The sequence below is a fragment of the Eleginops maclovinus genome, chromosome 6 (genome assembly GCF_036324505.1).
Source record: "Eleginops maclovinus isolate JMC-PN-2008 ecotype Puerto Natales chromosome 6, JC_Emac_rtc_rv5, whole genome shotgun sequence".
Classification (NCBI taxonomy): Eukaryota; Metazoa; Chordata; class Actinopteri; order Perciformes; family Eleginopidae; genus Eleginops; species Eleginops maclovinus.
Genome location: NC_086354.1, coordinates 2898570 through 2917073, shown reverse-complemented (window position 1 = coordinate 2917073; position 18504 = coordinate 2898570). Strand labels below are relative to the sequence as shown.

Genomic DNA, 18504 nt, shown 5'->3' with positions numbered 1-18504 from the left:
AGGCTAGGATATATGCGCGCCAACTCATTTAATTCATTCTTTCAAATATGATTAACTGGCTGGAATCAGAGAAACTGTCAAGTGGAACGTCTCATGACAACGTTATTTATATGGCGATAAAACAAAGCTTTGTTGCGTTTTCTTTTTTTTTTTGCGTTTTTTTCGGGGGTGCGTCAACCCGGTTGGGACGTAGAAGGGGGTGCGCCGCAAAAAAAGTTTGGGAACCGCTGTGCTACCGTATGCTACTCGCGGCGCTATCCCGCTAAAAGTCAACAGCACACACTGCGGTCTCGTTGCTCCCGGTTGCCGGAGGTCTTACTCAAGGTAAGTTAACCTGAAACTATACAACAAAACTTGACATAAAGATCTATCTGTTATTGAGATTATACTGCACTATTTAAAAAATGCTTGTTTCAAATATAGACGTCATTTGCAATACTATATTTTGACCAGAAATGTGGCCAGTGTTACCGTGAATCAGCGTAACGTTAACGTTTAATCTGAAACAGAATTTCAATTTCCACATGATTCAGTTCACAAGTCGTTTCTATGGAACACTCGATTACAACGTTACTCTTAATACGTTTAATAAGCTAAGTTACATGTGATGGTAAATATATTATTGATACTGGCTTGCATAGTCATAGTTATTACTGCTGCTTTAAGGAATTATACCAAACAAGACACATTATCAGTACAGAGGCTGTTAGCAGAGCTAGCAGAGCAGGCGGCTAGCACCCACTGACGGCGCTAACCTGTCAATCAAAGCGACCACGCCCTTAATTATGCATAACTTTAAGCCTAATATAACTAAATCGGGAGAGTTATATAGAAATGCACCCTCCTCACAGTTGTCATGCATAGGGAAATTACCTATAGAGACCAAAAGCCATTTTTGTACCACGCTGTAAACACGTTTATTTCTGCTGTAAAAAGTGGCATTTTAACATGGGGGATCTATGTAAATTGCTCTGTCTTGGAGCCAGGCCACGCGGCCATTCGATGAACTGCAGTTTTTGGCACTTTCCTATGTGTTTCACTGCTCAGCCCCGGATGTTGCCCCTTGGTCTTTCCAAATGTAAGTCAATGGGAAAAAGTCTTTCTGGGCCGGGTGATGTCACGGACTGATACAGAAGTTGTAGTACCCAGAGTTTGTCCACTATGAATATTTTCCTCTAAGTTCGGAGCACTTCCTGGGGGATTGGTGCAACCCCACCAAGTGTGGTTGACATGGAGAAAGAAAAGGACTGTGCGTTTGTTTGTTTGTGTGTGACTGACAGTATGAAAACAGCAGTACTGCTTAAGCTGTAGACACAACACGGCAGTGGTGTGTGTGCATTGTATTTGACGATGAATAAATCAAACAACTTCTCTAAGACTCAAGCCAACTTCTTTGTCCTGCTTCAACTCATTTTCAGAGCAGTGAATTGAAGATCCTTGTTTTCACCAAGGCAGAATTCTGTCGGAAATGTTCAAATAGACAGTATATCAACATGTATTGTTTTACTGAGCTGACATCATAGTCAGATTCAGTTTAAGGACAGCTTAATTTAGAGGAGAACGAGAAATGGTTGATTTCTGGCCTATGCTTTAACATTTAGAAAACAATTAAACTGAAATCAACGCAGGGGTATCTACACACCACATCTTCTCTGTGTCTCTGTTTTCATTTCAGAGGAAGTAGGAAGTGACCACAGTGAATCATGCACATTCAAAGCAGTCATGTGGCATGTGGTTTGTTCCACGTGTTATTATCTTGTGCCATGGCTACATCTTTTGAATTATACAGTGGGGCAAAAAAGTATTTAGTCAGCCACCAATTGTGCAAGTTCTCCCATTTAAAAAGATGAGAGAGGCCTGTCATTTTTATCATAGGTATACCTCAACTATGAGAGACAAAATGAGAAAAAAAAATCCAGAAAATCACATTGTAGGATTTTTAAAGAATTTGTTTTCAAATTATTGTGGAAAATAAGTATTTGGTCAATAACAAAAGTTCATCTCAATACTTTGTTATATACCCTTTGTTGGCAATGACAGAGGTCAAACGTTTTCTGTAAGTCTTCACAAGGTTTTCACACACTGTTGCTGGTATTTTGGCCCATTCCTCCATGCAGATCTCCTCTAAAGCAGTGATGTTTTGGGGCTGTCGCTGGGCAACACGGACTTTCAACTCCCTCCAAAGATTTTCTATGGGGTTGAGATCTGGAGACTGGCTAGGCCACTCCAGGACCTTGAAATGCTTCTTACGAAGCCACTCCTTCATTGCCCTGGCGGTGTGTTTGGGATCATTGTCATGCTGAAAGACCCAGCCACGCTTCATCTTCAGTGCCCTTGCTGATGGAAGGAGGTTTTCACTCAAAATCTCACGATACATGGCCCCATTCATTCTTTCCTTTACACAGATCAGTCGTCCTGGTCCCTTTGCAGAAAAACAGCCCCAAAGCATGATGTTTCCACCCCCATGCTTCACAGTAGGTATGGTGTTCTTTGGATGCAACTCTGCATTCTTTCTCCTCCAAACACGATGAGTTGAGTTTTTACCAAAAAGTTCTATTTTGGTTTCATCTGACCATATGACATTCTCCCAATCCTCTTCTGGATCATCCAAATGCCCTCTAGCAAACTTCAGACGGGCCTAGACATGTACTGGCTTAAGCAGGGGGACACGTCTGGAACTGCAGGATTTAAGTCCCTGGCGGCGTAGTGTGTTACTGATGGTAGCCTCTGTTACTTTGGTCCCAGCTCTCTGCAGGTCATTCACTAGGTCCCCCCGTGTGGTTCTGGGATTTTTGCTCACCGTTCTTGTGATCATTTTGACCCCACGGGGTGAGATCTTGCGTGGAGCCCCAGATCGAGGGAGATTAGCAGTGGTCTTGTATCTCTTCCATTTTCTAATAATTGCTCCCACAGTTGATTTCTTCACACCAAGCTGCTTACCTATTGCAGATTCAGTTTTCCCAGCCTGGTGCAGGTCTACAATTTTGTCTCTGGTCTCCTTTGACAGCTCTTTGGTCTTGGCCATAGTGGAGTTTGGAGTATGACTGTTTGAGGTTGTGGACAGGTGTCTTTTATACTGATAATGAGTTCAAAAAGGTGCCATTAATACAGGTAACGAGTGGAGGACAGAGGAGCCTCTTAAAGAAGAAGTTACAGGTCTGTGAGAGCCAGAAATCTTGCTTGTTTGTAGGTGACCAAATACTTATTTTACCGAGGAATTTACCAATTAATTCATTAAAAATCCTACAATGTGATTTCCTGGATTTTTTTTTCTCATTTTGTCTCTCATAGTTGAAGTGTACCTATGATGAAAATGACAGGCCTCTCTCATCTTTTTAAATAGGAGAACTTGCACAATTGGTGGCTGACTAAATACTTTTTTGCCCCACTGTATATCCCAGCCAAAGTCATTATTTATTACGCACTCTAATCTTTCTGCTGAATATGGGTGAGAGGGCGACGAGTGATTATCTAGGAAAAGCATTATCAAAGGAATTCTTATCTGGATGACGCAGATGCCTGCCATTGCTTCTCAAACAAAGTTCAACCAAAACGCATATCATTAATAAAAGAAAGAGGAAACAAGACTAAAACTGATCCGTGTTGAAACATCCCAAACAGTTGTGTTTACATGTTTCCACATTTACTAAAAGGCCAAGGTTTGCAAAGGATTACTGTAAAATCAACCTTTCAAGAAAGTTACTGATTTAATTACTTTCAAGAAACTATTACAAAAAAAGGGTTTATAATGTTCTACTGTGGTTTGTGATTATTTCAGCCTTAAAAGACGCCGAACAGCTACACTAAAAATAATATGATAATATAATGTGTTCATACACCACCACAAAATATACAGTCAGTTATTTTGTAAAAAAAACGGAGTTGTCGCACATTTTATCGTGTGTTCCCGTTTCTGCCACTTTAAATTAAATTCTGGCTTAAATAAAATACATTTTAAGCATTGCTATGGCCCACAACACATATTCAGCTCCGGAAAAAATGAAGAGACCACTCCACATTTTTCTTACATCTTTATCTCTACATGTGTGGCAGCCATTCCAGTGTCTGTTGAATTCCAACACAGAGAAACATTTTCAGTAGTTTATAGAATACAATAAAATAAAATATATAATAATTTAACGCAAAGACAAACCTATAAATAATAAAACAAGACAAAATGATAATGCTGAAGTGGTCTCTGAATTCTTTCTGGGGCTGTACATGCAGTAATATGTTCCCATTCACTTCATGATGCACTTTGAATAACCTTTTTGAACTATGAGCAGATTAAGTAACCTGATTGGAATTGAATGACCGTCTTGTCATTCATGATTATTTTATTACTTCCAACACAGCGCTGGAGTTGGCACATACACTTATCAATCTTTAGACTCAGACAAAGTGCATGGTGACTAGTACCACAACTATAATAAAAAGATAGCAGAAGAAAAACAAACTATTGAGTAATAGAGACTACAATTGTTATTGTTGAATCCACTCAGATGCAGAGGCAGTCTGAGGGGACGTTCACACCGGACGCCATGCAATGTTCACATGTCGCGATTACATGTAAAGTCAATGTAAAGATGCGGCTAGACGCTTCATTCGCGAGATGTACATATCCAGATCTGGACCATTAACTTTAAAACATCATATCATCTACTTAATTACAGGATGTAGCACAAAGTAAATAGGTATATATAACATTTCATTGAGAGGCGACTTGATGTCAGACACTGAACATTTATTGGAAGTAGAATTGACAAAGACAAAGACATTTGCTGCAGCAACTAAGTGACACAGCTCCTGCCTAACCAATTCTGAAGCCTTCTCACCAAGTCCCAGTTTATCTAGTTCTAGACAAGACTATTCTCAAGGAGACCCCAAGGTCGCATGCCTGAACGCTGACGAAGGGAGAGTGATACACGGGGTAAAACACTGAGGTCATGGTCAATATTTTCCTCGACATAAAGCCCTGGAAATAATTAAGGGGCCACTTCTGCATTATCAGTTTCTCCGGTTTTATTATTTATAGGTTTGTCTTTGAGTTAAATGTTTTTAATTTTTATGTGTCCTATAAACTACTGACAACTTTTCTCTGTGTTGGAATTCAACAAACACTGGAATGGCTGCCATACATGTAGAGATTGAGATTTAAGAAAAATGTGGAGTGGTCTCTTCATTTTTTCACGGGGCTGTATACAGTACGGTGCTGGGTTCGCCTGCTCCCGAATACACGCAGCCAATAAGAGCCAAGGATTCTCTGAAGCAGAGTCACTACTGTGAACTCCCATCTAAATGTGCGACAATCAGCACTGATCAAATATGAATCAAATAACTTTTAAACCAAAAAGTTGTAAAAAATAGTTTCTAGTGTATTGTTGAGATGTGAAATGAGAACGTTTGAGGTAAAAAGAGTCAAACCATAACCCCCCGCCCACTACATAGAGAAATATTGGAACTGGATAATGTTACATTAAGGATGGATCATTTAAATGTATTATAAACAACGGCAAAATCAGAAACATCCCTACCTGCTAATCCGTTGCAGGATATGAGTCCGGCAGAACTAGCAATGCTGACAAGATGGCCGTGATTGTTGGCAATCATGGCGGGAAGGAAGGCCTTGTAGGTCTGAGCAGGGAGAGAGAAACAAATGAAACATAATATTTGACATTGAGACCTGAACAGGGATTTGATTGTAGAGCTCAGAGGACAGTTGCCTTGTCAGAGCGCATCACTTAACACTATCTGGATTATTTTGATAAACAAATGAATAAAAAGGTCAAATCAAAATTCATTTTTTGTGGCCCGAATTTTAAACACTCATCTGGATCTCACCTTTCTGTAATGTATTAATTATTCAACCAAATTTAAAAATAATTGTAAAGTAAATTGTGATGAGTTCTTTGCCTTGCCTCCATTTAGAACATTATTAGAAAGAAATGCATAAATATAGAATAAATAGCATATCTGTACGATATTGATTGATCCGTCTCTTCATCATCAGTCAGGTAAAGTCTCTGTCAGAAATCATTTGGACGCTGAGGAAAGCTGTGTATTGTGTGTCTGACTGACCCAGAAGTGAGCCATGGTGTTGACCTCCATTGTCTTCTCAATCAGGGAATCAGGAGAATCCATGAACTTCTTCCCCGTCACGATGCCAGCATTGTTCACCAGAATGCTGACGTCTCCCACCTCCCGCTTCACCTGAATGCAGTAAAGAAAAGGTCAGTTAACTATAATGTGATCATATTTTGTAAAAATATACTTTCAAAGATTAGGATTAATATTAAAATCAATTTGTATTAATCCAAGATGGGAAAATGCATATAGAACTTCCAGAAATTATAATTAAGTCTGGAAATATTACCAAGCAGAATAACTTCACCAATCCATGAATTAGGATGTTAACATCATGGTTCTCAATATGTGGAGGCACAGACCCCTTACAGAGACAACATGTAGTTGGGGGTACTGTGCCTTGCTCAAGGGCACCTTGGCTGTGCCAAGGAGGTGAACTGTCACCTCTCCAGGTACCAGGCCATGTTGTGTATTTAATGTCAGGTGTGAACTGGCTACCCTTCACTTCAAAGGCCAAGTCCCTACGGACTGAGCCACGGCCACCCTTAAATTTAGTCTCCTGTCCCGATTCTAAATAAACTCATGGAACATTTTTAATATATTTTCTCATTTAGCTAGTTTGGGTTTAGTGTCATTTAAAAACTCTTTCATGTTCAACAGCTAGCTACCTGGCTAATAATAATCCATGCTAAATAGCAGCTAGCTACCTGGCTAATAATCCAAGCTCAACAGAAGCTAGCTACCTGGCTAATAATAATCCAAGCTCAACAGCAGCTAGCTACCTGGCTAATAATCCATGCTAAACAGCAGCTGGCTAACTGTCTGATAATCCATGCTAAACAGTAATGCTACTCGTCGCTCATCACCTGCTGCAGAAAAGATTTTAACCAGAGAACATTTTGATCTGTTCTCCAGTGAGAATTAACACGAAGCTAGTGGCGGCTGACCTGACCTGCCTCTGCTGACGTCTGTCATTCTAACAATGGCTTTGTCTCTGATATGTAGCCTGATCTAAGATTAGCTTTTCTCCTGACCCCAGAGCTAAAGCAGTTACTACTTCACAGCACGGTGAGATGATGTGTCTGCTTGACACTGACAAGTTATTTTACACCTGCGGAAATAATGTTGGCTGAAAGGCATCTGTCTGCTGACTGGTAGAGACACTCTGTGTGCTGAGGATTAACTCTAATAGTTTTCTGTCTTGCTAATTATTTGACTTTATCATTGTGAATTTATTCGGCTCTCCTCTGGTGAGTAAGTGCTGTGGTGTCAGTAGTTTCATTGTTAGTCTTAGTATATAGAGCACTGGTTACATGTTTGCCTATGGTACACGCCTCAGATATATTATTGTTATTGTTACTGATCCAATCCTGATTGTCTTGTAATCATCCTGCATTACAACATTGCTTCCTGCTTTGGAGCAATGCCTAAACAGCTCAAGCTGAAGGTCAGTTTACTTTTAAGGCGGACATGCTAGTGTCTTTGAAAGAGGGGAGGCTTGACACATGAGGTTAGCTGCTCCACTTGCTAGCTTGGGGCGAAGAGAGCCTATAGTGGCCATTTATACTATGCACAAAGTTCCTAGGCCACTCGGTCTGGAAGGGTATCTTAGATTTGACTCGTGTGCCGCAACATTTGAAACCTTTTGTACTCACTGGAGGCAGGATAAACTTGAACGAAGGTTTATTCAAGGTGAATTACTACTTCACGGCAGGATAATTCCATCCAAATACACCTTGCCGGATCCACTACCAACTTGATGATACAATAGTATCTGTTACAACAAGTCTTTAAAGAGGCCCTATTATGCTCTTTGGGTTTTCCCTTTCCTGTAAGGTATAGCTTTTGTACATGTAAATGGTCTGCAAAGTTTGCCCAGACACTCCCCCTTCCCCCTGCCTGAAACACCTCCATTGGACTCACTTGTTTACTTCCTTAAATGGCATCCCTATGTAATACTGCTATAGGCTAGCATTCCAGCACATTGTATGTGATAGGCTAAGGGGCAGGACATCTCTAAGCAGTTGACCAATCACCAATCAGAGTAGACTGGGCTCTGGTTTCAGACAGAGGGTGAAAAGAGGTGCTGCAGCACAGACAGTATGAAAAAAATAAAGAGCTTTTTGAACATTAAAGCATGGAGACATGTCCCAGTAGAGACACTTAATACACATATGAACCTGAAAATAAGCTTAATACGTCCTCTTTAAATAACTTAAACACAAATACAGAGTCAAATACCCCTTGCAGACTTCTTCCTACTGTCATATCTTAGGTAAAACAACTCTCTCTTGCCCCTGCAGACTGAAAGATGCGTCACGGCATTTAATAAAATGTATTGTAGTCCATACCAATACAAACAAAACTATACAAAAACAGTGGTATTAATTTAAATAATTTCTATAAAATATCTCTCTATCTGTCATCACAACATAAACACGTAACAGAGCTGTTTCCCTTGCATCAGCCGGTGGTTTGTGGAGTTGTAGCATTTGTTTATCATGAAACAAACCCAACAGCTACATTACTGCTGACTTGATACTCCCTGCACAAACACACACACACACACACACACACACACACACACACACACACACACACTCTACCTTCGACCCTACACTCGCCCCCCACGGTACTGCCTTTTTGGACTATTTTGAATGCATTTACTCAAAACACTGCATGTTTACACAACACTCATCCCTGCCCTGTGTTAAACACAAACACATGCTCACATACACACACACACACACACACACACACACACAAGGAAACCACAGGGGAGTGGGAAGCCATAGGTTAACATGGGTTTATTAGAACTAACAAGTGTTCGCTAACTTGTAGCAACAACAACAATGCATATTCCATAGCCGAGGTGCTAATTGGATTGGGTTGCTAGACTAACAGCAGTAAGTAGTTCATCTACATTTCTATTAAGAGTAAGACGGGCCATATGATAAAAATGCCAGACTACAGAGTCACTTTAAACAGCTGCTTGGACGTCATTACAAAAGCATTAAATGAAAGAGAGGCGGCAACAGTGCAGATGAGCTACGGGATTAGTCCCAGGCACATTCCCACAATGGAAACCCACCGCAGTGGTTAGCATGTAATAAGGGAGGATCCCCCTGTCTAGCCAAGCTTTACATAGCTTACGATACACTTTCTGACAACTAGTGTAGTAACTCTGCTTCGCTGCTGCAAAGCAATTCCTTTACTATTCTCCAATTATAACTAATATTAAACGTGTCGCAGGTCCAAATCACACCACTTGGGTTACCAGAAATACAACTTAAAAGTGTGAACAGTCCTCCAGATTGTACATGTTCTCTTGTGCAAATAAAAGTGTGTGCGTCCCCAGTAAAAATGACACCTATGGCAACCAGTGGCTACAAGTATCAACACTGGCCAAGAAGAAGAAGAAAGGGTGGAGATAATGAGCCTAATGAGGACTAATGAGACTAATTGATGTTGTACGTTACCAACACAGAGCGTGTGTGTGTATGTGTGTGCTCCCTTTTTAACATAACAAACGGTTGTCTACTTTAAAGGGGCCCTATTCTGCTTTTTGGGCTTTCCTCTGTTTGTTCTATAGATTTTTGTGCATGTAAATGTTTTGCAAAGGCCCAGAATGAGGGAATTTCTCTCCCACACACTCGCCCCGCCTGCCTGAAACGCCTCCATTGGACTTCTTTGTTTAGTCTGTAACATTTACATCTACTTTATTTATCTTTTGCACCATGCATGTTGAGTTGTTGGAGGAGCACGCGACATAAGATTTTCATTGCCAACATATACGCTGTATCTGCTGTGCATATGACCAATAAAACCTTGAAACCTTGAAACCTAACATAGTGACGTCACAATGTAACACTCACGCTTCTACCGGCTATCTCTCCAACACATTGTATATGATAGGCTGTAAGGGGCCGGACATCTCTTAGCAGTTGGCTAATAACAGAGCCGTCCAGCTAACCAACCAGAGCAGAGTGTTCATTTACATGAGGATATAATCTGCAACTGTTTATTTTCAAACCAGCTCAGCCAGTTCTCTCTTTTGCATATCTGTGTATTCAGATAAGGATGAGTAGAGAACACCTGAAGGAGTATTCTCAGAGATTCTTTTTTTAAACACAGTCTATTTATCTATCAAAATGTTTCTTTAAAATGTCAGCTAGCATATCCTAAAAGGCTACAATAAGCTGAAAGGCTAACAGGCTGCAGCTAGCCAGCATGCTCAGATGATACAATGGATATCCTGTGTTCCAGTTGGCCTGGGAAGTGGGAGTATCTGAGTTCCCAGTTGGAAATTTCAACTGGAGCGCCCCCTGAGGTGGGACTTCCTACTTGAAAACCTGGAGATAGCTTGCCTTACCCGAGATCTTAATTCAAAATCGGGTCTCTGCATATGAACATTAGGAGAACATTTCAAAGCAACTTTCCATATGGTACTGCTCATCTTCTAGATATGTTGCTAAGACGTTTGTATTCACAAAATACAAAACAAAGTGTAGATATCAACGGGTATTGCTAACCATTGCTAACCCGAGATGACTGCTAAAGCTTCAAACAAGGTGAACGTTCATGGCAACGCCCGACTCTTGCTACTGGAACTGAGGTGTGAATAATTCCCAGTTCCACCCCCGCCTTCCAATGTAAATACAATAGTTTAGGGGCCCCCTGTTTTGAGGAACCTTACCTGGTCTGCCACTCTGTAGACCTCGTTCTTGTCGCTGCAGTCGCACAGATAGTAGTGCACTCTGCTGGCTCCGCTCTCTTTAGCCAGTCTGGCCGTCTCCTTCATCCCCTCCTGGTTAATATCCCACAGCACCAGCACAGTGTTGAGAGCCGCAAACTCCTGAGCCATGAGGCGACCGATCCCGCTGCCTGCCCCTGAGATCAGAACCACCTCTCCTTCAATGTTCTTCCTCCTCCTGGGCACAAACAGGTGGACAAAGGATTCTAAATTGTACCAGATGGACATCAGGAGGACTTGGAGGGTTTCCAGGATGAAATTCATGATGGATCTAAGAAGAAAGGAAGAAAAGACGAGAGAACATACATTACATAATGAGACGGCAGACTAAACCCAAGTCCAAGGTTAAGATATGTCGATATGTTAATGTTTACTTTTCTCTGAATCAATAACAGCTGTTTTTTTTGTTAGAGATCAATATTTCAAAGTGTTTTCCTTTCGACTGTTTTGCAGCAGAGAAGCTTTCCTGTTGTGAGTCATGTAGACCTCCGGTCTGTGTGGTTTTCTCAGGTAATAGAAAACCACAGTGGGTACTTTTCAGTATTTGGCAACATTTAAAGTATTTTGAGAAGCAGGAAATGGCTTGGTTACCATAAGCTGGCATTATCTGAGCCTTTTAGAAACACTAGCCCACATATTTCACCCCTGCTTGTCAGAACCTGAGGGTGTGCTCACCCTGTATTTATCAATAATTCTGCAACATGTGGGTCTCTTTGTCTTTGTATGTCCCAAAGGGGCATTTTGGATGATTTATATTAATTCTAAAATGGTCAAAAATGCTTAAATTTGGCACAGAAATCTAAAAAAAACCAATGAAAATCCAAAAACTGCTGTTGATTAGGACACAAAATAGAGAATGGGAATGGTCCTCATTTATCACCATCATGTTTTAAGCACTTATACTCTTTAAACTGTCAAATGTGAGGTACAAAAAGGGTCCATGTTTTTCTCTAAGGGTTCAAAATAACTTGGTCACAAGTGGAGATGCATATTTGGAGCTGTTATGTTAATGTAAGTACATTTATCACTTTAGCAAGAGATTTAACAATTTGCACGTTTTTTTTTAACAAATAGTTTAAAATCTACTTTATTTTTCAATAATGTATACATACTTTTAAGATAAATAAAACTAGAAATTCATCTCAACAAAAGTGGCTGTTTGGTGTATTGTAAGTATCATTCGTGGAAGACGTACTCAGATCTTGTACTTGAGTAAAGTAGAAGTACTCAGATCTTGTACTTGAGTAAAGTAGAAGTACTCAGATCTTGTACTTGAGTAAAGTAGAAGTACTCAGATCTTGTACTTGAGTAAAGTAGAAGTACTCAGATCTTGTACTTGAGTAAAGTAGAAGTACTCAGATCTTGTACTTGAGTAAAGTAGAAGTACCAGAGTGTAGGAATACTCTGTCACAGTGAAAGTATTCTAAATGTTCCTCCAGTAAAAGTAGAAAGTACTCTCATCTAAATGTACTTAAAGTAGCGACAGTAAAAGTAGTGATTGTTTGATTGGTCCATTTCAGAATAATATCTCTGATATGTTTTATAATGATTGATCATTAAAGTGTTCTCAGAGCTGGTAAAGGTGCAGCTAGTTTGAATGGCTTTGTATACTGCAGGGTAGCTGCTGGATTTACTGCAGGTGAACTAAAGTCTGATTTAAGGGCTGATTATATTTACCATCATTAATCCAGATCTGTAACTAAAGGGATTAAATACATGTAGTGGAGTAAAAGTACATGATTTACCCCTGAATTGTAGTGGAGTAAAAGAACAAGTATAAAAACTGAAAATACTCAAGTAAAGTACAAGTATCTCAAAATTGTTGTTGTACAGTACTTGGGTAAATCTACTTAGTTACTTTACACTTCTGCTTCAATTAATCACTTCAGCAAAAGACTTAGCTATTTTCAAGTCTTTCTTTAGAATAATATCGCGTTCAAAATTAAGATGCTGTATTGTAACTATGTGGATAAGCACTTCAACATGCTTTAAAACGCAGTGTGAGGCAAGTGGTGATGACTTAAACACATGTAAATCAAAACCCTCCGCTGTCTATAGTCTAAAGGGATTACCTAACCCGGATAGTACACTCTCCTTTAAAATACAATACTAGATATCACTAAGCGATACACTAAACACGAATAGCGACTTTATGTGAAGAAAGCAGAAAGTGGCAGACAGGACACAGCTTGATAAAAAGTGTCTAATCGACAAGAGCTTCTAACTTACCTTTAGGTCTGTGAGCTACCGTTAGCGAGAGTTCTGCAGGTCTCTGCGGGAGGTAAATAAGCGAGACCTATGCACACAGGCTTCCGTTACACAAGCCCTAATCAAACGTGCGTTAGCGTTATCAGGTTGATCAAAACCCTGACCTTGCGGGGCCGCTGGCCGTATCTTGGTGTTGCTGGAGCTCGGGCAGGGAGTACTTCCTGGAAGAGGCTCAGCCCTTTCTGTAGCCTCCGGAGATAAAAACAAAGCAGTTAGCGCCGTTCACATCACAAACCAGCTGGACTCGGCTCACCGCAGACCTATTACGCGGCGAGCCGGATGTGCCACGTGACTGCCAGCCAATCCCAGCCCGTACCGTCTCCTCTGCCCCGCAAGGTGTTCTGGAACTTGAAGTGCCAGTAAACATTTTTTCAGTTATTTAATTCCTGTTTAATGTGAATTGAATGTACAAAGAACACGTAAATAACTAACTTTATTAAAAATACAGTGTATGGAATTATAACGTCATTAATTAGCAAACAGAAGTCAAATAAAAATCTCAATTACAAAAGTGTATTTTATTAAGAAAAGAACTCATCAAGTAATAAGATAGGATAAGATAAGACATCTTTTCTTATTTGATCTTATCTTATCGTATTACTTGGTGCAGGATGCCGGTGGTAATTTACATTAATATAATGTACTTTTTTTAGCTTATCGGACTGTTTTTTTTTCTTTTTCTTCTTTTTGCATTTCATAAGAAATGCTCCTAATTAAGTAGTTAATGATTGTTGTCTCACAATTTGTATTTTGCATTCATATAGCTGAATCTTTCTCAGGCCAAATACATTCTTAAGGATTTGGTGAAGACATTTAGCTTTCCCTCAAGACGTGTTTGTCAGTTTCTTTGAGAGGGGCCCTCCTTTTCCATGAGGCTGTGCATGAACAAAAACGTAATAAAAATAAACAATCAGCAGGCAAAACCGTTGTATTATATGAATACTATCAATTGGTCAATAAATCTTCCCTAGCTTAATAATTATTTAACATTCAAAGTGCTTATAGCTGCGTGTGTATGACAGGGATGTTATGTGATAGGTCCGTAATATCAGTGTTAGTGAACTTTAATGAGTGGACTTGTGAGTTCCGCCATGATTTTTTTCTCAGATGCTTTATATCACCGCCCGACAGCCTAAACAAAAGGCATGATTGTAGGTAACTGAATCAGCCTGTGTGGTCGGGCCTTAGTACTTTGGACTACAATACATTTGCCTATGTTGTGACAATTCTGCCCGTTGTTTGCTGCGTTTAAACCCCTTGGTTACCTAAATAAGCATGCATGCATTCCCTGGAGCTATTGTCACGCTTATATGCAAACATTAAGCATTGTGAGTGTGAGTGGGAGCTACAGTTTAGCCTGTAAAAACATTCTTCTGGATGTTATTATTGGTGGGGACATCACTTACCTAAAATTGGCAGAAGAACATTAGTTTTAAAAGGTGCCATGTGTAACATATGCTAGAAATGATGTAGAACATGACAAGTTAACTACCATTATGTATTATGCCACACCAGATCCAAACCAAAAAAAGGAGAATTACACAAACCGTACAGCCACATAAATAACAGATATCTCATCCTCAAAGGAAGAATACGATATAGCAGAATTATTTTCAGGAACTCTAATAATTATAATAGTTCTATATTTTATTTGGAGGCGCCATTTCTGACTCCCAAGGTGACCATAAAATTCCTAAAATACAAAAAGCAAAACATGAACAAAACAGAAACAAGGCAACCATAAATAGAGACAATATCAGCGAACCTGAGTGAGGGGGAGAGCAGTAACATTTGAGACAAACATGAGAATGGTTAGCACTGAAGTGATAAACAGTCTGATGTGTGATGGGAGGGAGTTCTAGATTCTGAGAGCATTGCAGCTGAGAGACCTAGCACCCATGGTGACAAGGCGTGAAGTGGGGATGGTTAGCATACCAGGTTAGGGTGAGTGGAGTGAACAGGAGGGGGTGACTCTTGATGGTCAGTGAGATAGGTGGGAGGGCAAGGTTGTGGGGGTCTTATTAGGTCAGTGTTTTTTCAAGGGTTGGGAGTGTTACCATAGAAATGTATTCGGTTACAATTACTAGTTATTAGTTGTAAAAAAGGTAATCAGTAACCTAATTTGAGTATCAGAATATGAAAGTAATGTAACCTGATTCTTTTGGATTACCTCAATATTAGATGCAATACAATTAAAAACTAAAAAAACAAGATATTTAGGATCGAAATGATTTTATTGTTAGGAAAACCTGCCTTTCATTAAGCATATCCAGGCAGTAGCCTATACACCAACAGAGAAACACATGAGATATCCTAGTTAAAAATAAAATAAAAAATACATGTATTTTAATGAATTGCAACATTGTTATCCTGCTAGTTATCCCCATTCTATACAAAAATACCAGTAATCTCATACCTTTTTTTAATGTAACTGAAAGGTAATACATTTACCTTTCTTGTATCCTGATTACGTAATCCTGTCACATGTAATCCATTGCCCCTGAGCTTGCTTTTAGTAATCAATCTGTGCCAAACTATATTATATAGTATAAGACTTTTCCTTGAAATATTTTTTAAAGTATATATTGAAGACTTTTATTTGTGCTAGGATCCAATTGGCCTCATTAGCAATACAAGCAATAACACAGGGAAAGACCAACAATATAAAGATACAAAAAAAAAGATGTTACATTAAAAGGAAGGAAGTAGGAATAGTTATGCACGGATACAACAGATCTTTGATATCTGGATCTTCAACTCTAATGTATTCTTCTAATGAAGTGATGAATCACACCTCAAAGTCACCCCTCTTTCTCTATGGCATTGGTTTCTTCCACAAGTTGAAAGATGCAACAGCAGATAGGCCTACACAAAACCCACTGAAAAAGCTTTGAAGTCAACTTCTGTGTATCTTCTAAGAAACTTTGAACCTTTTGCAGACCATTTACAAACCTATATAACACACTACAGGAAAGGGAAACCCCAAAAGGCAGATTAGGGCCCTTTAAATTGCCCTTATAGGACCTCATTAGGTCCTAAATGTTGTAAAATGCACTAATAACCAAATTCTGTCTTCTCCACTGTTGTTGTTGATTGTTAGCCTCCTACCCAATACTCCCAGATTATCAATATTGTGACGGTAACCAGAATTAAAGAACTTTCTCTTAGACCTCTTTTATTAGCATACTGGAAAATCCAACCAAATTCTTAAAAAAAAGACAAGCTGATAAAATATCTTAAGTTCTTCCTCTAATCCCACCCCCTCCAGGACACACTGTCCACACTGTGCAGCTCCTTCAGTGACAGGCTCCTGCACCCGCAGTGTCTCACAGATAGATACTGCAGGTCCTTCCTTCCTGCATGCAGCAGTCAGACTGTACAACCATCATGGCCCCCGGTAGACCCCCACACATAACGACCAGTGTTGGGTGTAACGCGTTACAAAAGTAACAGAGTCACAGTAATGTATTACTTTGTGCTGTAACGCAGTAATATAACGCATTACTTCTGAAATGTGGGTAATATAATACCCGTTACAATTCTCAGTAACGCAGTTACAACACATTTTAACCCGAAATGATGTGGTGTTTTGTTTCTAAGAACGACACCAGAGAAATAACTGTGCAGGTAGAATAGTAACTCAGTAAGCCTGTTTACTATTGGTTAAGAGGGCTGCAGGAACAGATTCACAATGCAGAGCTGCAGGCTCACAATGCAGAGCTGCAGCCTCACAATGCAGAGCTGCAGGCTTGGAGAAAAGAACAGAGAAAGACAGGAGTGCGCGCAGGCCGAAGCAACAGAAGGTCACTCTCTCTGGGTCTGCTGCTTGAACCCAGAGAAGTGGTAGAGTGTTGAAGATCTGCAGCCTCTGTCCTCTGTGGAAACGCCGGCTTTTAGAAATCTTGTCAGCCAAATCCCCGTTAACACACCAATGACAAGGTGAGCTAACGTTGCCACAGAGACTCGTTCATATACAGCAGGTCACAGGGCCGTGCAGAGGCTCCACTAACATGTTATTAATAACACACAGAGACGTCATGGTACCGGTATCACATATTATTCAGCCCACTTAAACGGAGCATGAGTTTAATTTCAGCATACTGCCAGATAGATAGATAGCTTTAATTAATGAGCTGCAATAAACTACATTTTAGCATTTAAAGACTTACTTTAGCAGTTATTTTTGGTGAAAGTAACACAAAGTAACGCAAAAGTAGTGTAACGCATTACAGTTCAGAGACAGTAATAATGTAATGTAACTTATTACTTTAAAAAGAAAATAAGTTATATGTACTGTATTACATTTAGGAAGTAACTTGCCCATCACTGATAACACAGACTATAACACCCACACTATGTGCGATATAATGTGCAATATATATAAATATGTATATATACAGTTAATTAACTGTATAATATTATATTATACAGTAATTAACTGTATATATATATTATACAGTTAATTAACTGTATAATATTATATATTATATAATATTTACCTGGCTGCTACACCTCAGAATGGTTTCTGAGGTTAATTTTTAGGTCTCTCTAAAATTTGGTCATTTTTGTATATATTTTCTGTATCTTTTTGTAACATTAAGCTGTCTGTGGCTCTTTGTTTTTGCTGTAACAAATGAAAATGTCCCCTCTGTGGGACAAATAAAAGGATCCTGATTCTGAATCTTTGCTCCTACTCACAGGCCCCCCTTATGTTAATGAGATTACGAAAGCCGTATGTCTCAGCCTTGGTTTGATGATACCCCTAAAGCACTTACACAAGCCTGCATGAGGGCAGGAGGAAAGCAGAAAGATAGGCTTAATGAATCTTACGAGATGTTAAAACCCTCCTTACTGCCTTGGTAGAAAAACACCACTTCTAACCATGATTCTCAACAGCAGCTGAACAAACCCCGCTGACAGTGACTGCAATTACATGTCTTTATTGAGCTGTCATAGTTTTCTTAATTTCTCTGACAGTAAGATTGCTATTCAAGCTCATGCATGTTTCAATCGTGCCAATATTTCCTCCAGCGCAAACACTTAACAGATTTTTCACATGTGCAGCCGTTCATTAAACCAGCCCACATAGACTGCCCAGATAGCCAGAGACCAGTCTCAAGACTCCTGTTCCTTTCCAAAATACTTACCCTTCCCGCAATTTAAGTCATTCTTGACTTAAAACAACATTTTCGTCATTATTCAATCTTGAAAAATGGCTGCCGTCCAGCTGAAGGTGGTTGCGCTGATTGCTCTTGGGAGAGAGCACAAAGGGGGAAGGGAAACAGTGTCAAGGGAGAGGCCATGGTGGAGTTACACACTTTGAAGAAGTGGCATTATTTACTTTCTATCGTAGTTTTGTGGAGTGGACTGGAAGAAGCCATCTGCTTCTGAATGTGGCC

The 18504-nt window shown here is 39.7% G+C and overlaps 1 protein-coding gene across 2 annotated transcripts in view; it reads right to left on the bottom strand.

The window, feature by feature from the left end:
* sdr16c5a (short chain dehydrogenase/reductase family 16C, member 5a) overlaps positions 1–13346 on the bottom strand; it is a 34913-nt gene extending 21567 nt beyond the window's left edge. The window contains exons 1-4 of one of the 2 annotated variants that reach the window (XM_063886418.1): positions 13067–13346; positions 10781–11108; positions 6079–6210; positions 5535–5634 (exon numbers count right to left, since the gene is read on the bottom strand). In XM_063886418.1, the coding sequence (XP_063742488.1) occupies positions 5535–5634; positions 6079–6210; positions 10781–11101 (553 nt within the window). In that variant the 5' untranslated portion in view covers positions 11102–11108; positions 13067–13346. The remainder of the gene's footprint in view (positions 1–5534; positions 5635–6078; positions 6211–10780; positions 11109–13066) is intronic. The other variant, XM_063886419.1, reaches the window with a different exon arrangement.
* Positions 13347–18504: the final 5158 nt, after the last annotated feature.